The sequence below is a fragment of the Cavia porcellus genome, unplaced genomic scaffold (assembly GCF_034190915.1).
Source record: "Cavia porcellus strain 051 isolate PalLab524CR breed Dunkin Hartley unplaced genomic scaffold, mCavPor4.1 scaffold_1, whole genome shotgun sequence".
Lineage (NCBI taxonomy): Eukaryota > Metazoa > Chordata > Mammalia > Rodentia > Caviidae > Cavia > Cavia porcellus.
The window spans coordinates 143,289,449-143,313,891 of record NW_026947484.1 but is presented as its reverse complement, the minus strand read 5'-3'; the positions used below and the strand labels follow the sequence as shown (position 1 = coordinate 143,313,891).

Genomic DNA, 24,443 nt, shown 5'->3' with positions numbered 1-24,443 from the left:
AGTAGGGAGTCATTCTGGTTTCTGGGCTCTTGGCTTCCTCTATGTTCTGCTCACCATATCTTCCTCTGGATAATCTCCGTTACAGAGCAGTCCTTCCTTCCTTGTAAATTCTTGTGCTATGTGTGCTATCTGGTGCTTTTCTGAGTCTGGTTTCTTTCTTTCTCTATCTTTGTCCTTTTGCTTGCTCCTAAAGGAATTCTTTAAGTAGTCAGAATTAGCCAGTGAATCTAACTGCATAGGCAAAAGCTGCTGTCAGTAAGATTTTCTACTAACTTCTTTAATAAAGTCAGATTTTCTACTAATAATTTCTTTAATAAAAATCTAATGAGGCCCTTATTTTATTTTTTTCTTTCCCAGAGAACCCTCTCCCTACAAATACTTATCAATACAGAAGTAAATACGTATATAATCAGTCTGTCAGGATCTCTGGTTCTGCACTGGAGCCAACTGCCAACTGGAGATGCTTGAAAAAAAGATATTATGGTGGGCATGGTGATGCACATGTGTAATCTCAGCACTCAAGGAGGCTGAGGCAAAAGAGGAGTGTGAGGCTAGCCTGGGCTGCATAGCAATTCAAGGCCGATTTAGACTACATAACAGGACCCTATCTCAAAAATGTTCTCAGCCAGGTGTGGTGGTGCACACCTGTAATCCCAGGACTTGGGAGGACTGCTGTGAGTTTGAGGCCAGCCTGGGCTACACAAAATAGTCAAGGCCATCCTGAGCTATATAGTGAGACCCTGCCTCAAAAACAAACAATAAACAATGAAACAAAACCCAACAAAAAATAAATTATGTGCTGAACAAGTAGATTTTTTGTTTTTATTCTCTAAACAATACTGTACAACAACTATTTGCATGGCATTTACATTGTATTACATTACAAATAACTCAAATAATTAAATGGTATGCACATGCTATACTATGTAGATAAGGGACTTGAACATTCACAAATTATGGTAATGTGGAGGTCCTGGAACTCCTTGTACAACAGAGGGATGACTGCAAGATCTTTAATCACGATACTTCAACTTGACTTGGCTAAGAAACTCCCAGGAGATTAGTAAAGCATAAGTCTGGGTGTTTCTGGATGGGTCATTAATGAGTGACTGCAGTGATTCTATACAGTCTCTGTCCCCTTTCTCCTTGGTGCCTACTTGCTTAACAGTCACCATGAACTAAGCAGATTCCACCATGATATTCTGGCCTTGGAGCTAGCAAGACCACAGACTCAACCCTCTGAAACCATAAGAAAATTAAAATTTTCCTCCTTTTTTATTTTATTTTTTTGGTTGCTTGAGGTAGAGTCTCAACCTGTAGTCCAGGTTGGTGTTAAACCTATTAAGGAGCCCACACTGGTGTCAAACTCACAGTGATCCTCCTGCCTCAGCTTCTCAAGTGTTGGGATTATAGGCATGCACCACCACACCTGACCATTTCCTCCTTTAAATTGTGAGTATGAGGTATTGTGTCTCAGTGAGAGGAAAGCTGGCTAATACAGGCTACATTTTACATCAATGTGTGCATGCATGTATATGCATTCATACCGTCCCCTCCTCTGTCTACTGGGGGAGTCTGGGAACAGTAACACCCCAATAGCACTGAGCACCCACCCGTACTGTTTAGATGCTGGTTTGTAAGCACCACTCTCTACTGAAAGGAACCTGGACTTACTGGAAATGATTGATTCCAGTGAGTAAAATGGGCATCAATGGGTCATTACTGATACTATTGCATAGTTAAAATGAATAGATTGGTTTATATGACAGGGAATATTTTCATAGTTTCAAAGTACCTTACTGCAAAGTGTCTAATCTATTTTAATGGAAAAAGTATAACTTTACTGCAGAAAAACCTGGAAAATACCATTTAATCCACTTACACCAGTAAGAGCAAAACTGAAATCATGCACCCCCTGATGCAACATAAAGAGGAAAGCAGCACTTCAGCGCTTTCCTGCTGAAGCAAATAATGTCCACTCAATCACCGGGAAACGCAGACTGCAATTCAGGGCTTTCTTCAAAAGAGGTGGCCGATAATTTTCAGAAACTATCAAAATTACAAAGGTCAAAGCAAACTGAAGAAACATTCTGTCTCCAAGGAAACATAGTTATTCATGCAATGCATAATTCTAGATCCATCAGGAAACAGTATTACTAGCTTTCCTTTCATTTTTGCATTCAAATCAGTTGAATATTTACCTTGTCAGGTTGTTAATATTTCTATTCTATTCAGAAGGGGCCTTCCACAGGCTGTTTACAGATTATTTCTAAATGTGAAAAAAGTGTTCACATTATTCTGACACGGTTTTTGAAGAACAAGTTGGTATGAAGAGTGATTGTTATTAGTGCCAATAACATCTTAAAAGCGGCACTGTAACATCTTTGGAATCTTTTTAAGTACAGATCTGATGATGGTGATGAGCTCTCTCAGCTTTTGTCAGTCAGAGATGTCACTTACTTTCACTCTTAAAGAATATGTTCACAGACATAGAGTAGTAGAGGCTGACACAGCCTTTTATTTCTGAGCTTGCATTATATTCCAGTCCCCTTTGTTCCTGGTAAGAAGTTAGGTGACGTCTTGTTTGTTCCTGTGCCTAGGATGTATGGTTTTTCTCTAGTTTTGACAATCTTTTCTTTACGTTTCAGCAATTTAATCATGCCTGGTGTAGGGTTTCTTTTCTTTTTTTTTTTTTTTGAAGACTTGGTCTCACTCTGTAGTCCAGGCTGGCCTGGAACTCATGAACTTTGTAAGTGCTGAGAACCACCATCAAACCCAGGTTTTGCTTTGTTTTAACTTGTTACAGTTTACTGAGTTTCTGACATTTTTAAGTTGCTTTTCACCAAATACTAGAAAATTCTGTCCATTTTTTCTTTTCTTTTCAAATTTCTTTTGGGGGGGGGGAGGATAAGATAGGGCCTTGTGCTGTGTAGTAGAGACTGGCTTTGAATTCACTATGTAGCCCCAGCTGGGCTTGAACTTTTGATTGTCCTGCCTCAGCTCTCCAAATGTTGGGATCAGAGTTGCATCACCACACCTGACTGATTATTCTTTCCAATTTTAGTATATGTGCTGCCAAAGCAAGCACATGACTGACTATTCTTTAAAAGAACACTTTTCTGCCATGTTTTTTCCTTTGTTATTATTATTTTTTTTTAACAGTAGCAAAGTTTTATTAAGGTTGGAAAAAGAAACAAGTACTTCAGAATGAGTTAGGGTCAAGTACAAGTAGGAAAAGACATATGCTCCCCAGGGTGAGGGCGGCCACCACGCAAGAACACAGAGGTCCTTTGTTATTATTTGTGGTACTCCAAGGGCATGCATGTCATCGTCACTTGATACCATGTCTATTTTTAAAAATAACTTTTCTTTTTCCAGATTAGACATTTCTATAGATCTATATTCAAGTTGACATCCCTTCTTCCTGACAGCTTCAATTCTTTGCCAAGTCTGATAAATGTTTCATATGAGATATTACACTTTTAAGTTCTGCGGTTCCACCCGATTTTTAAAAAAGTTCTAATTCCTCTTTTACTACGACCATATTTTCCTTTAATTTACTGAGCACAGTAGTAATATCTGTTTTAAAGCCATTTTCTGTTAATTCCTACTTTTGTGTCACCTGTAGGTATATTTTTATTGAATACTTCTTTTTTTAAATACGGGTCACATCTTCTTGTGTTTTTACATATCTAGTAACTTTTTGTTGTATGCTGGGCACTGTACCTTGGTAAAGAATCTCAAGTATGTTGTCTCCTGTGAAAGAGGCTGAGTTTTGTTCTATTACACAGTGAATTTCAGGGCAGTAAATCAAAATTTAGAAATTGCATATGAGCTTATAATTTTTAAAAATAAAAAAAAAGGTGCTTCATAAATCAGAAGGAAGGATATTATAAATGGGTTTATGAGTGGCTCGTGGAACTTACTTTAATGAAGCAAAAGCGCACAAGCTTCTCGAACTGTGATTTAGTCTCTGAGTCACAGAATGCTGACACTGGGATGGCTGATAGTTTCTGAAAAAATAAATAGGATTAAATAATAACAATTTTGAGGCAACACATATTACACTCTAGTTTTTCCATTTTGAGGACTGAACTCAGAGCTTGACACTTAGCTACATCTGCAGCACATTTTTTATTTTTATTTTATTTTTTGTCTTTTTCCTTTTCATTGGTACCAGGGATCGAACTCGACTACCTGCTTGCAAGGCAGGCATTTATACTGCTGAGCTAAATCCCCAGCCCCCACATTTTTTTATTTTGAGACAGGGTCTTTCTAAGGCACTAAATTCTCCAGGTTGGGTTTAACTTGAAATCCTCCTGCTCCAGCCTCCTAGAGTGCTGAGATTACAGCTGTGTGCTGCACTGCCTAGCTTGATAGTTTGAAACGAAAATGTTTTAAAATCCCCCACCCAGAATCACAGTATAAAATCATGTAACAAAGTCATAACCAATGCTTTTCAAAGCTTGTGAACCTTTCCTCATAAATCAAGTTTAAAATACAACACAATAATGCAAAGGCCAATAAACATTACCTTATTTTTAGTCATCCATTTCACAAATTTATAGTCATAGGGCTCATTGGTCTTCATGTCAGAGAGGTCAACATCTAAAACAACAACAAAAATTAGGTTTGCTTTTGAATTATATCTGAGATGACATACATGTATTTCACTTAAGTCCACTGAGACTCAAAATTTTCTTCTGATTTAATCTGATTGACTTTAGAATTTGGTGGAGGTTTGCAGCACGCTGGAGTCTCTGCGCATTGCAAGGAACAAAGGAAGGCGCGCCAGAGGAGTGGCCCTGAGACCCCGTGGTGAAGCTCACACCTGCCTGGTCCAGTGCACAGACAGCTGTCAGCGCAGGAAGAGAGCAGAAAGGGAAAGAAAGAGTGAGTGTGGCCTTCCCACAGAGAACGAGGACTCCCTGATAATCATTAAGGAAATAATAAGTAATCTGTATTTGTCAGTAATAATGACATTACTGTGAGATTTTAATCTCCGTGAGGGTCAGGCATTTAGTCTGCAACCTACTACACCCCCAACTCTTAGGTCCTCAAGTCATAAAAGGCTTATTTGTTGAATAAGTAAAGTAATACTATTTATTATTCATAAACAGGAAATGGTCGTGTCTCTCCAATATTATACTTGTTGTTTATTTGCTACTTTCATATATTATGATGTTCAACTATGTTTTTATTTTGGAAAAAACTTCAAATATGTATTTCCATTCCTATCATTTTCACCAGTCTGGGCAGGGTATTTTTTCTGGCATTCATATTCAGCAATCTACATTTCCTGTTGTTGGAATTTTACTAGCTTGTACACTCAGATCTTTCAGAATGCCCCCAAAGACCCAATATTGATGGTTACTGTTATCAGTGAAGTTTGTAATTTTTATTACTTGGAACAAACTGAGGGAGATATTTTACTTTTTTAATTAACTAAACACTAGCGGGTGTTTCTCAACTTAATCTTTTAAAAGCCTTGATACCAAAGATATATATTTAAGATATATATATCTATATATTTATTATTTTTTTACCCGATAATTTTCTCTCCAGTCTCTATACTTTAAGGAGATAGCAAATTCCCATATAATAACATTAATAAAATACTACCACTTTTTGAGTACTTCCTGTTTGTTAAGCACGTTGCATAGTTCTCTCATTTAGTCGTCTCAACAATTCTGAGAAACAGCTTCAATTCTCTCTGTATAGAGGAGGAAGTTAGATTACTCTTTCAATACATATGTACAAATGTGTATTCAAGTTTGACCCTAACAAAATGACAGCTTAATAGTATTAGAATCTAATTGTAAATTATGTGAGAATTTGTCACGACGTGACAAGTACACATAGGAGTAAATTGAAGGTATAAAGATAGCAGGGTGTAGACATGACTACCTTCGGATGTAGAAAAAAGAACAGGGGTCACTAACTGTGACCGATGCCTGAACTACTCATTTAAACATTTTTATTATTATATCTTTATGATAACTTAGAAAAATAGGAATTGATTGCCACAGTGCTGGAAAAGGAAAGAAGGAAGGCTTTGTAGTTGGAAACTGGAATTTATTCCTTTCTTAAGACTAAGCTAAAGACTCTCAGGGAATGAAACAAAGTCATTCTTTATCAAAAGAAAGAGTTTAAACCAAATGTATTAGCATATTTAAGCAGTCTATGAAAACCTGACTTGGCTTCTGTATTCTCTTGGCTTCTCCTCCACAGTCCTGAATGAATTCTTGCCAGACAACAACAATAATCTCCTTATCTATCATCTTGCCTTCTAATCAAATGTGCCTCCTTTTAGTTCTGGGGTGAAGCTCACAGTCTGAGATGCTTAGCAGGTACATTCGCTGTACAGGCATGGATGTCTGGGCTCAGTGTCAAGTTCTGTGGTTAAAAGTTTATTAAAGTACTTGATTTTCCGTTCTTTCCCATCAACCAGTGGGGCACAGGCTCTTTACCGTAAGGCTTTCTTAAGAATGTGACATTAGCAAACTTCCTAATACAGTATCTACTGTATCACAAGTGCTTGATATTATTAATTTATAAACTTATAATTACTATGTTCACAGATATTGTCGTTTATTTTTATTCTCAAGCTACCACGAAGCAGAAGTTTTTGTTTTTATCTTTAAGAATGGATACAAGGGCCTGGGATTTAGCTCAGTGGCATAAACCTCTGTCTGGCGAGCCCAAGGTCATGAGTTCAGTCCTCAGTACCAAAAAAAAAAGAATGGATACAAACAACCTCTAGTATATAAAAAGTCGAGACACTGCAAATTAAGAGTAAAATAAAAGTTTTCTTCCTGTGTAGCATGATTTTACAGAGATTAACATTTTTCTCCATGGGGGAAAGAGGACATAAAGAAGGGACGTGTTCCTCACCCCATCCCGAACTGATGACTGTCTGCTTGCAAGGCAGGCGCTTGTGCCGCTGAGCTAAATCCCCCCAGCCCCAAAACAATGGTTTTCTAACACAAATCTTTTCTGTACGATTTTAACCAAGATCTAAGACCTAAACAAATATTGCATAATGGATGAACTAACTAGGAAAACAATGGAAGATTAAGATCTTTTGCATCATTGTCTCTTGACAATTAGTATCACAGTGTGATAAATCCTTTTTTTTTTTTTTTGGTGTTGGAGATCGAACTCATGACCTCACATTTGCCAGGCAGGTGCTTATACCACCGAGCCAAACCGCAGGTCCCTCTTAAGTACTTTTTAGAATTTACTATCTGGAAAAGTTTGGATCCAAAATGAATCATTCTTATATAAAAAGCTGTTAAACTTCCTTCAGCCAAGAATTCTCCTTCTTATTGTTTGTCTTTTTCAGACAAGGTCTCACTATGCAGTTTAGGCTGGTCTTGAACTCACTTTGTAGCCCAGGCTGGTCTTGAACTTGCAATGATCCTCCTGCCTCAGCCTCCCGAGTGCTGGAATTCAGGCATGAGCCACCATGCCCGGCTTGAACTACATTCTTATATTTTTTTATTTTTTTAATTTTGAGACAGGCTCTTGCCAAGTCTCTAAGTTGACTACTGGCTCATCTTTACCATCCCCCTGCCTCGGCCTCCCAGAATACTGGAATTATAGGCATGCAACAAGATGTTTGGCTTATAGAACACTTTAATATGAATAGGCTCAAATGTTTTCTAGAGATATGAAGTATAAATGATTTTCTTTTTCAAAATAAGTGATTCAAAGGGACCAAGAAATGGAGGCAGAGGAGAGGGGGATGTGAAAGGAACTAAGATGTGCTGTGTACTGGTACCAACTCCCTATCATGAACATAATCATTATACATTGCAAATATGTACTCATAAAAACAAAAATTAAAAAAATTTTTAAAAAATGATGCATGTGAAAAATCTTGTGGACTTGTAACTCAAAGGCAGCAAATCAGTAATGAAACTCTCGGTCACTTTCTTGTGACTGGGACACGATACTCAACACCCACAACTTGGAGGAGGAGAGGTTTAGTTTAGCTCAGTTTCAGTCCATGGTTGCTCAAGGGGTATGGCGGATAAAACGCTGCTCTGGTCCTGGTGGCCAGGAATCAGAGTCCAGGTCATACTCAGTGATCAGACCCTAACCACATCCTTTCCTTTTTTTTTTTGGTCTTTTTGAGACAAGGTCTCGCTATGCAGTTCAGGCTGGCCTTGGGCTCACTTTGTAGCTCAGGTTGGTCTAAAATTTGCAATGATCTGCCTGCCTCAGCCTCCCTAGTGTCTGGGATTACAGGAGTGCGCCACCATGCCCGGCTACCACGTCCCTTTCTAACAGCATATTTAGCTGCTAAACTCATGAGTAGCTAAATCCCCTGCTGAGGACAGTGCACTCGTGACCCAATCATCTTCCAAAAGCCCTGTGCATGTGAGTGTTTAGGAGCACTTTCTGGATCTAAAACATAACATTGTGCTTTTCCTTCTTATCATCTCCTAAAGTGAGCTGCACATTTGGATGAGATACAGAGAAGGCCGGGCATGGTGGCAAACACCTGTAATCACAGCACTCAGAAGGCTGAGGCAGGAGGAGGAGGAGAAGCCAGCCTGGGCTACATGGTGAGACTCTGTCTCAAAATAAAAACAAACAAACAAAAACAGGCCTTGTAATTTAGCCAAATGCAACTGCCTGAAAGAGATGTAGCCTGTTCTCTTACAACAAATTAAGAAATGTAAGAGAGACGCTTGCTTCAGTTTGAATCAAACCTCACATAATAAACTGTTGTAATTCTATGTTGTTTTAGTGCCTTCAGTGATCACTCACCCTTGTAGAGGAAAGGAGTCTGTAGGCAGAGAGAAAATAAGACAAGGGCGTCATTCATTTTTCTAGATAACTCTGATTAGAAGGGGTTACAACTTTACTAGAGTTGGGCATGGTGGTGCACGCCTGAAATTCCAACACTCGGGAGGCTGCGTCAGGAGAATCAATGTGAGTTCAGAGGCCAGCCTGGGCTACAAAGTGAGTTCAAAGCCAGGCTAAACTACATAGAGAGGCCCTTTCTCATAAAGCCAACCAACCAACCAACCAACAACAATAACAGCAACAACAACAACAATTTTACTAGAGAAATTCCCCTGGGAACAATGTCAAGGACAGAGACAGAGAAGGAGAAAAACCAGATAAAGAAAGACACCAAAAGCTTTGGAACTTGCACCAAAAGACCAGAGAAGGAGCTCACAGAGAGTGGAGAGAGCGCCAAGAAGCCAAGCTGAGACAGCCATTCCTCCCCATCTCCAAAATAAGGCAGGGGAAGCAGAGGCGTGGAGCGGGGCGGACTTTGGAGAAAATTCTTGTTCAGTACCCACTCACACATCCACCTCTATATTCATTCTGGGTCACAGTGTGATCTTCTCTAGGCTGTGTTACTACAACCAATATCCACACACCCATACTGACTCTATGCTAACCCTGAATAATGTGCCTCCTTGCCAACCTGCTGTCCACCCCAGACAGAAGGCCGTGCCAAGGAGAGATAGACAGAAAGATGTTATTCAACTAGACCACCGAGAAATGACACGGGCAGGGGGGCCTGGTCTAGTCCAAAGACAGCCCAGTTAGGGCAAGTTCTAGGTAGGGGAGACTCTGACCCTGGAAGAGACGCCAGGAACAAAAGGTCCATGACAGGTCTTGAATCTTTCCAGAGCGCCCTACCCTGATTTGTATCAGGTTAGCTATCTAGCTTCTCCTTTATCCTCCTTTCCAACAAAGTCTCTTCCTCTCCAAATTTTGTATCTTTAATTTGTTATCAGTACTGAGTTTAAGATACAGGTGAGCTGCTAACTTGAACAGGGAAGTGATTTCCTGGTGACCACCTCCCTGTGGGACAGCGTATACACCTACTTGGTTTGCTCCAGTGACCCTGCACGCCTCAGGAGCCGTGGAGACACCATACCAACTTCCTGTCACACAAGCCCAGCTCCATGGAGCTTGCGCCTGCTTGTTCTAAAGCTATCCATTAGGCCTGTCTGTGGACACGTGTGTGGGTGATGCCCTGGAAGTCTGGCTCTCAGCTCCCTCATTCTCTCTCTGGTTCCTTGGCTCCTGGCTAAGCGTCTATTATGCAGAGGCCTCCATCCTTTCTGTTAGCCCTGGCAGGCAAGCTGCCCTGTTCTCTAAGATCTGCCAGTAACACTGCCCTCATCTGTAAGCTTGTTGTCCTGTGCCTACTGACTGAGAACAGCTTTCCTCCTGGACAGATCCGCCAGGCACTTTGTCAGTACAACTGAGTTTCTCATGAGAGGGACACCGGGCAAGGCCAGCAAGCTGGTCAGCAAGGTAAGGGAGTATTATGGGATAGTGCAGTGAACACCCACAGCCACCTCTTTACAGCCCTGCTAGGCTCTAGAAAGAGACTTCAGGGTCAAAATACATGCTGTCATAACAACTCCTTCCCAAAATCTGTGAAGATGGTTGTACGTAAGAGGTAAAAACTATTAATGCCACATGCTTGTGTATTATAGAAGTTAGAATAGGTCCACCGTTTTGTATTAAAAGTTGATTATTTTTTAACTCTTTCCAGTTACCTGCAGTTTGGTATAAATAAAATACTCTAGTTTTTCAAGTGACATATATTTGACTTATTTATAAAAAGTTTAAGCTCTATTCAGAATGGCTGTAACTTCTATCAATAAATATGCTATAAAGTTTATTATTGTGAGGGATTTAGCTCAGCACCCTAAGTGCCTGCCTGGCAAACATGAGGTTTTGAGTTTGATCCCTGGTACCAAAAAAAAAAAAAAAAAAAAAAAAAAAAAGTTTATTATTGTGAGTAGTACTTTTATATATATACATAAAACATTATCAGACTTCTAACTTCTAGATGGTTGGTGGCATGTCAGAGTTACATCTGTCAGCTTAATGGAGACAGAACTAACAGTGTGACTTTGGGTAAACTGTTTAATATCTTCCTCCTTTGTTTTCCCCGTACCAGGGATCGAGCTCACGACCTCACACTTGCCAGGCAAGTACTTACGTCACCTAGCTAAATCCCCAGCTCCAGTTTATCATCTTGTGAATTGTCTTATCTGCAAAGATGGCGCTAACGCCACTTTTTTTCACAAGGGCATTTGAGTGCTTGGCATATGGTAGACTTTCAGTGTATTATATTTTTCTTGTTTATTTCATTTCATTGTATTCCCAAGGGGTAACATTTTCTGATGGCTTCAACAGTCCTAAAAATCTTGTAACAGAACAGTACGTTTCTTGGGAAGCAAAAAAGAAATTAAACTTACCAAATGAATGTAGGGTGCATCATCATTTTATGTAGCAGTGTTTTTAAAATATACACCAAATAGGGTGACCGCAATTCAATGTTTAAAGAGGTATCTACACAGCACTGATTCCACAAGAATCTAACAACAGTCTCATTTCAGGTAGAAATGATAACTGTAGCAAATGTTGATTATTGTTGAAATCTGCCCTTTAAGAGAAAAAAAGCTACAATGGCTTTGGGTGTATTTGAAATAGTAAAAAACTGTACCAACCTAGTGAAGAGACATCAGCAATGACGAAGTACCCTCCATCAGGAGCTATGGGTTTCAGGCCAACACTTTCAAGTAAACGAACTATCCGATCTCTCTTTACTTCCAGTTCTTTTGGCAGAGAATTAAAGTAACACTCTGGGTCATTCATTCGCTTGATGTCAACCCAGAGAGCTTGAGCCAAGGCTTCCTGTACATTAAGATTGAAATGTGGGAAGGAAACATAGTAATATTAGTCATTACTCAGTTTACTGGTATAACAAATAAAGATCATCTGAGTAGAATTTTTGGCACAAAGGTCACTCAAGCACCTATATTAAACTCCTCGGGTTAAAGGAGGAACCAGTTCCACGCAAATGATCAAATCTAGTGTGATGAGCTGGAAATGAGTCATGAAAATCTAAATTTAAAAGAGGGATTATATAAAGATGACTTACCTGGTTACAAAGAGACACTAAATTGGTTTTTACTGAGGTGACCTGAGAAAGACTTGCAGAAGCTATGTGTAGAAACTGACCAGGGAAATCACAGCGTGGTCAGTCTTCCCATCACCTGCATGGACAGAGTGGGAATGCACCTCCCTCCCTTGCCTGAGGGTGCAGACCCTTGCTATCCTGGGACAGCATTCATATCCTAGGAAGGTGGTCTAAGAGAAATGGGATTAGGAACAAGCTTCTAGAGTGTGCAGGTGACTCCTCTACCACCCTTCAGGCAAGTCGGGAGAGAAATCAGGTCAAGGAAAAAGTCAGTGTCACTAAGTGCAGTGGACCTAAGGTGTGTATCCCGCAAGTCTATATGTTGAAATCCTAGCTTCTATGGTAATGGTAGTAGGAAGCGTGGCATTTGGGAGGCAACTAGGTCAGAATAGATCACCCAGGAACAATATTAACACTCTTAGAAAAGAGAGGTACACCCCTAAAATACCAGAAGATTGGAGGCTGAGGCAGGAAGATCTCTACAAGTTTGAGGTTACCCTGGGCTACGCAGTGAGTTCAAGGCCATCCTGTACTACATGGTGAGACTTTGTCTCAAACAAAACAAAACTCAGAATAGTGACCTTCCAAGATGTCCATATCTTGAAATTCAAAATATGTAAACACATTAGCTTGCATGGTAAAACTTTGCAGAAGTGATTTAAAGACCTTGATTTTATTAGTCAGTGGGCCCAATATAATTACAGAGGTCTGTGGAAGGGAAAAAAGGGAAATAGCTGACTTAAGAGTTAGTAAAAGGAGCTATGTTTAGGAAGAAGAGGTTGGAATGATGTGACAATGAACCAAGGGATATTGGAAACCTTGAGCAGCAAGAAAAGGCAAGGAGCCTCAGGAAATAGTGCAAAGGTCCTCTAGACCCATTCTGTACTTGTGACATGCAGCTCTGTAAGGTAAGTCTGTGTTGCTTTAAGATTTGTGGCAATCTGTTACAGCAGCACTAGGAAACTAATACAGTCATAATATTTCAATACATGGAAGGATCATGCTTTAATCAATCAATTGCCTATAGGTGGAAAACAGACCAGACACAATAGTCTGCAAAAATTAGCTACATCATAAGTAACTTACATGTGTATACATCAAAATAAAACAAAATTCTAGATACCAGTGAATACGTGTCTGCTCCTAAATCCCATTGCTTTAGAAGGCCTTTATCAAGAAAGTCTCGGAGGGGGGAACAAAGTTCAAATATGTGATGTAACAACAAATCACACTCCCATCCCAAGTCACTAGATCACCTACCTGTAAAGGAGTTGCACAAGTATAAACTGTGTTCTGCTGCACGATCTGTATAGGTCTTATCAAATGGTTAGGACCAATGGTCCAGCCAAGCTGGGAAAAGAAGAGATAAAAACACGTTTAAAAAATGATCTAATAGTATATCAGTGTCAGAGCTGAGGGAGTAGTTAAAATAATTGTTAAATATAGGCAGTTCAGAAAGGTTCACACAATGAAAGCAATGTTAGTGTTAGAAGCATTTCAATGTTTTCTCTTTTGTGGAAAAGTGGAATCACTAACTTTGCCTTTATCACTAAGGCTCTATCTCTGCTTTTCTTTTCTTTTTGGAGACAGGGTCTCACCATGTAGTGTAGGCTGGTCTTAAACTCACTTATGTAGTCCAAGCTTGCCTCAAACTTGCAGTGATCCTCCTGCCTCAGCCTCTCAAGTACTGGGATTACAGCTATGTGCCACTATATCTGGCTAACCTTTTTTTATTTTTAATGAAATAATTAAATCTCAAACAAGAAGAAGCTCAATACAAAACCTGTGTAAGTCAATAATTAAGAGCTAAAGATCTGTGTAAACTAAGTATATATATGTACTTATTTTTATCTATCTGTATTCATCTAGCTTTTGAGACAATCTCTTTACGTAGTCCAGGCTGGCCTTGGACCTGTAATCCTTTGGCTGCAGCCTCCCAAGTGCTGAGTCTATATGCATTTAAAACACAAAACATTTTACAAAACCAAAAAAAACCCTCCCTATTTTTAAGCAACTTTTTCTTCTTGTTGGGCAAGGAGAGTGCTGGAGCTTGAACCCAGGGCCTCACATGCTAAGCCCAAACCTTCCTCCTGAGCTGCACCCCGGCTGCAGCGAGCTCCGGTTTCTCTCACCTTCCAGCCAGTCACACTGAATGTCTTCCCCGCGCTTCCTATGGTTACTGTTCGCTCCCACATACCTGGAAAAGTGGCTGAAAAGCGGGGAAAAGCTTAGGTACGTGTTTTCCAATCAATTTATATTTAGCATATTCTAAAAACATAACAAAGGTACATGAATACAATGAAAATAAGTATATTAATTATAGAACAGTTAGTATGAATATTCCAACAGTTCCCCAAGGCCTTCATCCATACTCAGAGTTATACTCAGCTTTTATTCTTTTTTTTTTTTTTAATTTTGAGACAGGGTCTAAGTTCCCCAGGCTGGGTTCAAAATTACAATTTTCCTATCTCAGCTTCCCAGAATGCTGAGATTACAGATGCATGCTATGACACCCGGCTTAAACAGGTTTTCTAAAACAGTATGTTAGATCCAGTTAGCTGGACACATTGCACTGTTTTAGAACACTGCCATGCTTTACCAAGATAGTATACAAATAGACTTCATAATTCTAAGTGAAAAAATTGTCTCAAAGGGTAGGAGTGGCAGTGGTATCAACAGGCAGCATTCCGGGCCAGTTTCGGAGGTGGAGTCACTTGCTGTGGCTCCCAGCGTTCAGTGCTGCAGTGACTGTACTCAGACATACTGCTCCTGTGGCATGGCTTCAGGTGGTGTGAAGCACCTACTCCTTTACTCTGCCTGGTTTGTGATATTTCTACAGGCTTCCATTTCAGATCAAAGGTTTTTTAAGGTCAGCAAGATCAGCAACCCCTTGGAACGCATTAAGAAAGGGAGGTAGTTGAGACTTATTTTGGACCTACTGAATCAGAAGCTCTGGTGTGAGGCCTACTAATTGATAGAGACATATATATGTTGTGTATTTTGCTTACAACTTTGTTGAGATACAAATCTCAAATCATGTAGTTTACCCACTGAAAGTGTACGAGGTGGTAGTTTTAAGGACATCCACAGAATTTTAAAAGGACCTTTCAGCTTCATCTCCTAATAACCCCCAGAAGCTGTAGCTGAATGAAGCTGCAACATAGACACACTATCCAAGCACACGAGGTCACCTTCCTGTGCTCAGGAGCATATGCGTGCTTCAGCACAGGGCTTAGGGCTTTCCAAATGGCTGAGTCACCACAAATCACAGCTTTGGAGCCAGAGCTAAAGAAGTGGAGAGTCCCCCTGTCCAGCCTCAATTGGGATGCATGTGTAGGGTAAGTCAGTTTTTGCTCCTCTTTGAGGTACCATGAATATTGATTATAAGGTTATAGATATATTTTAGGGTCTGAGGAATTTGCAAATGTAGAATTTCTAAGCAATGAGAATCAACTCTATAAAGGTCATTAAGCCAGTTACTAGCTTTAAAAGTCCTTCATTTTATTCATTCACTCATGTGTCAAATACTTTTTAACAACTACTAGGGGCCAGAAAGTAAGGTAGCTCAAGAAGAAATAGTTTTTGTCTTCAAAGAACTTAACTCTAGTCCAGGGATGAGACACTGGGACTGTATCCCAGTGTGATGAGTGCCAAGGAGGTGCAGGCATGGACTTTGGAAGGATGGAAGAGGGTACTGCAGACAGCTTCCTGTGGCCTGAAGCTGGGCCGAGATAAGGAAGACCTTTCAGCCTCAGACAGGCAGACAAGGGAGGGAAGGGTGTCTCCGCTCAGGGAATGGAGGTGACAAAGGTAAGGAGATGTGAAACTCAAGTGCTTGTGAATTTTGATGGACATTGGTGAATGAATCAGGCATGGTGGCACATGCCTGTAATCCCAGCACGTGGGAGGCTGAGCCAAGAGGACTGTGAGATGTGAGAACTGCCATGAGGTCGAGCCCAGCCTAGGCTCCACAGTGAATTCAAGGACAGCCTGGAAGGCAGAGTAAGACCCCATCTGAAACAGCACATGATGGGCCTGTGAATCTGCTGAGGATGCCGCTGTAACACGGAGGGCTGGATTCTTCAGGTAATTTAGCTGCTAGTGTCGTAACATGCAACCTCGTAAACCTCTTAAGTTTTACCACTTGTTTTTTAGAAGTGCAATAGGGACTTTCACATTGTTTTAAGAGTGCTGGCACACACAAAGGGAAAATAAATATCCATTTCTGGGGGCCTGAGATCTGATGTTTCAGAGTAATCTGCTCATAAGCAAGTGTCTTCTTACTGAAATGAAAGGCAGCTAAGGAAGTTTCAAAAAATGATACATAAGTAATTTTAATCTGTTGTGAAATATATCAATATTTTAATGGTAGGAAAACTATATAAACAATAAAAGTTATAAATATGGTCTTTGTGGAATATAAAAAACCAAACAGGTAAATAAGGCAAATATTTAGAAGGTCTGTTTGAAAAAGGAATATTCTAATATTTGATGTAACTATATCCCCTGAGATGTTTTTTTTCTTTCCAAAGTATTCCGGAAGACAAACATGACACACACCCTACTCTTATTTTACCAGAGGGAAGTCTAACAGACGACAGTCTGTATAATGCAGACTGTCACTTCTTAGTGTAATAATGTACAAGTACCTCTGAAATCAGGAAGGCCTATGAAGAAAAACAATACCTAGAAAAATTCTTTGAAATAAGATTTATCCAGAGAGATTAATAGAATTCTTACATTTTCACTATAATTCTATGTAAAACAAATCAAAACTATCCACTTTAATATCAAACTATCAAATCTAGTCATAGTATTTTAAAAATGAGTTATTTTATTAATGACTATTTTAGCTACAGAAAAGTGGATTTCTTCCCCACTCCCTAAGGAGGTAACCTGATCAGTTGAAGAGCTTACAAGAAATTTTTAATTAATTTTTATATTCATATAAGTTAGGGCAGGGGTGAGTAGAATTTTGTTGATTGAAATGTCATTTTATTGACCAGGAAATATCATTTGCATCAAGAATCTGAACCAAAAAGAACAAACCCTACCATTTTATAAAAAGAGAAACTTAAGTAATATTAAAATATCCAGAAGCTTGTGTCCCCTCTACCTTGGAAGATTTGGGGGCACAGAAGTCTATGCAGATACAGGCAAAAGAATGAATGAATGCAGAGAATGTGGCAGATGAATGTGGTAGTAAAAAGATAAAACAAAACAAACAAAAAAATCATCAAACAAAAAACTCCAAAACTTTTCAGGTCTGATTTTTTTTTTTTCCTGATACTGAGAATCAAACTCAGGACCTTGTACTTGTCAGGTGGGCACTTATACCTCTGAGCTACACTCCTGGCCCCAGGTTTGATGATTTTAGAAAAGTGAATTATACTTTAAATTTAGGTTGAGGTTCCATCTGAAAGGCAGCTAGTCTTTGCTCTTCCAATCAACTACAAATAATGCTTAATTTAGCCAAAGCAGCTCTGTTATTCATAGATGATTCAGACTTTAACAGAAGTCAGATAAAGATTAGGGACACCATGAAAGAGCTGCACTGCCTCTAGGGCAACAGGACAATGATGCTCACATCATGATGTGTAGCTAAAATAAAATGCCTCACTGTGTTATATGAGAAGTAACTATAGCACTTTGCACACTGATGTGAGAGCTATTTTGTATTTTTCATGAATAGACTTCAACACTAAATAGAATATGTTTGGTAGAATCAAATTGTGCTTTCTAAATAGTGAACCCATTCTGTTCTTTTTTAACTATATGGCTTCATAACTTAAAAAAGATCTGAGTTTAAAGATGTATCTTGACTATCTTTAGCAAATAGTAAGGTTACACTTCACCCTGGTAAATTTCCAATCCATAAGTCTAAAGAATAAATTTCCAGATTATTTCACCTGGTCATTAATACTGTTAAATTCAGTTAACAAACAAAATGAAACAATTCATTGTGCACACTGGACTGACTTTTCCACTGGGAAATATAGTCCAGATGGTCTGAGACCCAAGGAATCAACAAGATGAGCAACAGAGGACTCTGATGTAGTATGTAGGCAGAATATTCTCCTAGAGAATATTTACTCTTTACTATGGCCTAGTTTGCACAAAAATTTTCATTGCCAAAAATATATGCCTTGATAACCTGTTCCTGATCATTAGGGCTGCTAAGTCTGCATACCCCTAGCTTCCTCCTCCTTGATGGCCAGGGGATGCTCCAACTTAGGAAGCCTTTATACCAAGAGAAGTAGGAGTGGCTTTGGCTGAATTCCCGCCCACAGATCTACTGCTCCTTTCCCCACTGCCCCTGGGTAAGACTTTCATCACAGCCAAGCAATCCACAGGTCCCACGATCAGACTTGCCTGGCTCCCTCCCAGCTTCAGATGCTGTGCTAGATGCCCTGTAGCTCCCAATTCTAATGCGTTCCACCTATCAGTTCCCCTGCCAGGGCACACGGCACCTGCACCTGGTGCTCTCGCTCGCTCGCACTCTGTCTCTCTGTCTCTATGTCTCTCTGTCTCTATGTCTCTATGTATCTATCTATCTATCTATCTATCTATCATCATGGAAACAATTATCCTGCCTTGCTTGTTTGTAGTAGTTCCGAAAGTGTAATCACTGGCACTCAGCAATCAAATTTATATATGAAGTTTTTAAAAAAATGAATTTTAAGTTTTTTTCCCCACAATTTTCTGAAGCCTCTGGCAATTGCTGCCACTTATCTGACAGTAAATGCTACACACTGTGAAACAAATGACTTAGGATTAAATGAATATTACTAGAAATCAGAGAAATTCAAACGTGTTTCTTTCAATCACTGTTTGTTACAGACAAGTATAAATAGAATTATGATTTTTATCTTTTTTTTGGTACTGGGTATCAAATTCACAACCATGCGCTTGCAAGGCAGGCGCTTATGTTGCAGAGCTAAATCCCCAGCCCCAGAATTATGATTTTCACACTGATTTTGAACTTTCAGATTTCTCAAGGAAAAAACTCTTTCTAACTTTGGGTCAGAACTGCTTCTACTTTCATTCCGTCACTATTTTATGATGAAGAATATTGTGACTTCCAGATGCCCTACTCGGTAAGTTTCAGAACCCCTGAGTACTGCAAAAAAGTGTATATCCTTTGTTCTCACACAGAGTCCTTTAGGGTCACCCTACTTTCTCATCCTCATTGGTACCAGTTACCCCAACACACTCATAAATCGAACCACTTACCTTTCTCAGGTATCTCCTGACCATGCACACCTCTATGTCTAAGTATATACTAGCTTTTCTGATAGACATGTTGCTTGCTTTTCTCTTCCTATTATTCCATCTTTTGTCCACTGTATTTCTGATCCCCTCAACTACCTGTTATCTCCTCCTACAGCTACAGACACTTTGTAATGCGCTACAAGGACAATTATGGTTCATGCACTAAGTTTTATCTATCTCTGCCACATCCTTTACCATCCTTCCCTGTCTATTTTGTATTTCTAATTTTATTCTGTGTACCAGGGATTGAATTCATGACCTCATGCTTGCCAGGCAGGCGCGTATGCCCCAGAGCTATATTCCTGGCATTCATATTTCTAATTTATTCAACTAGTTTTCTGACTCTGTTCTGGAAAATGGGTTTCAGAGGAGGTCAGCAAAAAACAATCTTTATTTTTCGCAGTTTAAAAGTGAAATGCTTAGATTCTGATAGTTACTATAAATGGAAAAGCAAGATAGACCAGAAAAAAAGACCAAGCAGGTGCTGGAGGAAGAGGTATAAGTATCTGAAATATGATGCTCATTAAAAGTGACACAGCAGCAAGATCTAAATGAGGTAAAGATCCAGGCCAGGTGGGTACTTGGGAAAAAAGTCTCTAGACAATGGAACGACAGGTGCAAAGACTCAAAGTTTCCAGCCCAGCTTATAATTCTCCTAGTCAATACAAATTCAAGCTACTCCAGAAGATGTGGGCATTTGACACTAGGAATGGCAAAATTCCGGACAAGGACTGAGTGGCAGGAGCTTATTGTCCCTGTCATCTTTTCCCGTTGCCTTGCATTTGAGCAATCTGCTCAGCACAGACAGTCCAGGATCTCTTCAGGAACAATTTGGCTCCCTGTATTATAGGTATCCAGGGAAAGCAGAATTCTTACTGAGGTCAAGGAGACCTCAGTAAGTAGAATCTCCCTGGCTTCACAGTTTCAGAGAGTGAGCTGAAATCTCTCTCCCTAAGTCTGCACTGTTTGTCTTTCAAGCTGTTCATGAATCCCAACACAAGCATTATTCATTGAAATATTACTCTTACAGGCTCACACACACATGGATAACAAAGACCACTTAAAAGCTGATTTGGTTTCCCTTCTAATCAGTTGTTCCAATGTGCACAGATACACTTACATTTGTGAGCCTATGTAATAATCAGTACCTATTTTAAAATGCTTATTTCCGGTGTACACAAGCCACTCATAAACCTCGTCGCTGATACAGAGTACGTCATATTTGATGCAAAGGTCAGCAATGAGTTGGAGTTCTTCTTTCGTATACACCTACACAGATTGAAAGAAAGAACACAGCTGACTATTACTCAGAACATGAGCCGACAACAGGTCACAGCCTGCGTACAGAGAGAGACTCACTTACCTTGCCAAGGGGGTTGTGTGGAGTATTCAGTATGATGGCTTTGGTTTTAGAATTAAATTTGCTTTCGAGTTCTTGCGGATCTAATATCCAGTCAGAACTGGACCATTTTTTTCCAGCAACATATTTCTAAGCATGAAAAATGAAGATGGAATTTAAAGGAATTAATTCATATCTGTTAGCTTACAAATAAACAAATTAACAAGGGGGAAAAAATCCAAAACAAAAGAAAGACACAGCAAGGGTCACGGAATAAATGACATGCGTACAGTGATGACCTAAGTGCTAGGCTCACATCTGTTAATATTTTCACAAATTCTAACAGCATACGAATTGACGGACAAACTTACGGGTCTCAGGGGGATAAAAACAGGTGTTGCTCCAGCCATTCGCACCATGGGCTCATAGCAGTCGTAGTAAGGCACCATTATTATGACCTGAAATAAAGCAACCAAGAACACAGCACATCAGCATTAATTCACTTCACAAATACTGGGCACTTCCTAGGTACAAGGAGGTCTCCAGGTTGAGATGCCACAGTGAGAAATCAGTTCTTGTTTTCATGGAACTGTCTGAATTCTTGGGCTTTTGTAGATCTGTGGATGGACCGTAGTAGATCTGCTTGAAATGGTAAAATTTTACATGTGCACAGGAAGATTTATTTTGGGAAAGAGAAAAGAGACATTTAACCAAAATCATAACTTATTTTTATCCAAAGTTAGAAAGTAGGATGTACACTATATGATGTTTTAGACGGTGACAGGAGCAGGACTGTACGGAAAGAGACTGGAGCAGCCTCTGGCATGGGGTCCTAATTAACAAGCATTATCCTGAGAGTGAAGATGATTCTCCTCGGAGCATTCTGTAGCAAAGAGTAAATGCAGGAAGACAGTCCAGGAGACCTTTGTTCTTGTCTGATACCCACGGTTGCCTTCCAGGTGCCCTGTATATCCACAATTGCCTTCCAGGTGCCCCGTATCTGGAGTCTGTGTTATCCTAGTCTTCTGGATGCACAGCTTGTTTCACGCTCTCCCCAGGGCCTACTGGTGGCCTTTGAGGTGAGGGCCAGGCACTATCTCACTCCTAGCCCTCATACAGTATCCCTGACTTGGCTTTCCTATAGGGTAAGTTACAATACATAATTTATAGCCATCGTATACACTCAATGTTTATTTCTAACTTTTCAATTTTTTAAAATTTAAATTTAAATTTTTCATTACCAAGAGGACCTCGTGCTTGCCAGGAAGGCGCTCTTTCTACCTTTCTATTTTTTTACTTTTGGTACTAGGGATCAAACTCATGACCCCTTGCTTGTCAGGCAGACACTATACTGCTGAGCTAAATCCCTGGCCCACCAACCTTTTTAAAACCCACCAGTATTACCTAAAGTTTCCATGCTACTATACTTTTTGTATTTACTATTTTAATGATCACATGAGAGTCTACTGAATTTTAGAATACTTTCTTTATACTGTGTTCGTATTTATGCGTGAACATGTAGTTCTCTATTTTTAAAATAATTTGTTAAATAAAGTCACATGAATGCTATATATAAATTATAGAATATAAGCATAGGGTTTCACTATGAAGTTCAGGCAAACTAGTGTATCTAATCTTTTTTATTTTTATTTTTTAGCGGTACCAGGGATCAAACTCACGACCGCGCTCTCACAAGGCAGGTGCTTATGCCACTGAGCTAAATCCTAGCCCCGAAATTCAGGCAAACTTGAACTCACTATCTAGCCCAGGTTGGCCTTGGACTTGGGCAATCTTTCTGCCTCAGCCTCCCAAGTGCCAGGGTTACAGGTGTGTACCATCATGCCCTGAGGTTGGATCAAATTACTAGTAAACAATTGCTGCTTTAAGTGTCACTTGCTACTGTTTGTGTTTCTTATGAGAGAAATAGCTGGTCAGGGCCTTCCTCATGGAAGGGATTTATCGTAAAAGTCCCTCTGTACCCATCATTCAGCTCAGACAGAGGCTACAAGTACAATCGGACAAGCTTGGAATCACCAACTGTGGGGGGCAAAGCAATGAAAAGGGACTGGGTCCTCACTTCAAGTAGACTGGAAGGTCTTCATCTATGAGGCTCTGAGGGACTCAGAGCACCTACCTGTGTCACTTGGTGGAGACACAGGACCCAAAATAAAGTGAGAGCGCTGTCCAGGAAAATAACCCAGGGAGCCGTTGCAGTACAGCGGAAAGAACCCAGCTGATGCCCTTTACTTTAAATCCTTGACTTTTGGGGTAGAAATAATTTCCCACTTTTTTTTGATACTAGGAATTGAACTCAGGACCTTGTACTTGCCAGGCAGAGGCTGTGCAGCGGAGCTATATCCTGGCTCCTCCAGTCTTTTTTGATGAGTGATTTTTGAGCACTTGTTATTTTAGATGCTGGACTAAATAAGTTCTCAACTGAGGGTGGTGGTGCACACCTATAATCCAGCACTCTGGGAGGCTGAGGTAGGATGATAGCAGATCCAAGCTCATAGCACCTGGGTCCTCAACACCTTAGCAACAACTATCTCAAAATAAAAAAGGCCTAGGGATATAGCTCAGTGTGAAGACCCTGGGTTCAATTTCCAGTACCACTCTGCCAATGACCAGCCTCCAAAACCAAAGCATTTATATATTAGAGATTTGTGATGAATAAGAAAACGAGTCAGTAAATTAGGTAACTTCAGATAGTAATGTGCTATGAAGAAAATAAAATGGGACTATATAAAAGAAATGACCTGTATGCATTTTCACAGTATTACGGTGCTCGGAGAAGAAAGACTAGAGAAAAGAAGGCAAGGCAGGGGCTGAACATTGGGACATTTCAAGAGACTGCAGGGAGGAGGAGCGGCACAGGCTTAACAGGAAAATGCAAGGAAACTTTCAACTACCTTATAGGATGAAAAGAGATTATGTATATAAAAATGTGACTACAAGTCCTTCACATGTTTCCTAAAAAAAATACTTTTTGTCTAGTATGATAGAGGGAATGTAGATACAAAAGAGAGCATAAAGAAGGTGGTGGTAGCTTTTATAAAAATAACATGACAAAGAATTATGAGTTCAGAGTAAGTTACCAGTATAGCTCAAGATAATAGTTTCACTTCAGATGCAGCCTAAGCAATGCTTCTTTGCAAATCTGTCTCCTTTATTAGATAAGGAACCCTGTGCATGGAGAAACCATTTTTTAAACACCTCTCTAGGACTGCCTGGCATACCGGAGAACCTCAGTAAATTCTGGATAAATGAAGAGATCAGGAGATATTAAAGCAAGGGTCTCAGAAGGGGTGAATGAGTGAGGCAGGTGCCAGCGCTGGACCTGCATCCCAGGGCTGTATGGCAGAGATGGCTCGGCTTTCTAATTACATCTGTACTGCACATGTGACCCCGGCATGTAAAGACACAAAAAGACCAAACCCTTGCTGCTCGAGTTCAGATTAAAGCAATGAAGACAAAAGGTTCCTTTCCCTCAACCTTGTTAGCCTACTTCTACCTACCGTTACCCAAGTAGGCTACAAAAATAAGAATAAACTAATGCAGTAAAACGGGTGACACTAGGCAGTGTAATGAGAAATGACAGAAGCCACACCCAAGAGCGTACACTGTATGATTCTATTTATGTCAGATAAAAGGGCAGGGAGAACAAACCTGTGGTGATGGAAAACAGCGTAAGAGAGAGAGAGAGAGCACAGACTAAGAGGGGAAAGCAAAAGCAGCCTCTCCGGATGCCGGAAATGTAATTTATCTGGGTTATAGTTACATGGGGTTTTATTCAGCTGTATGTTTCAGATTTGTTAACTTTATGGTATATGCATCAAAATTTTTAATATACTTTGAAATAAA

General features: G+C 39.9%; 1 protein-coding gene across 2 annotated transcripts in view; it reads right to left on the bottom strand.

The window, feature by feature from the left end:
* Positions 1-24,443, bottom strand: part of Kyat3 (kynurenine aminotransferase 3) — a 47,191-nt gene that overhangs the window by 2,882 nt on the left and 19,866 nt on the right. For both annotated transcript variants that reach the window (XM_003479048.5, XM_005007911.4), the window contains 8 exons: positions 20,954-21,040; positions 20,607-20,732; positions 20,392-20,512; positions 14,104-14,180; positions 13,232-13,321; positions 11,499-11,685; positions 4,535-4,608; positions 3,927-4,013 (listed from right to left, as the gene is read on the bottom strand). In XM_003479048.5, coding sequence (XP_003479096.1) covers positions 3,927-4,013; positions 4,535-4,608; positions 11,499-11,685; positions 13,232-13,321; positions 14,104-14,180; positions 20,392-20,512; positions 20,607-20,732; positions 20,954-21,040 — 849 coding nt within the window. The remainder of the gene's footprint in view (positions 1-3,926; positions 4,014-4,534; positions 4,609-11,498; positions 11,686-13,231; positions 13,322-14,103; positions 14,181-20,391; positions 20,513-20,606; positions 20,733-20,953; positions 21,041-24,443) is intronic.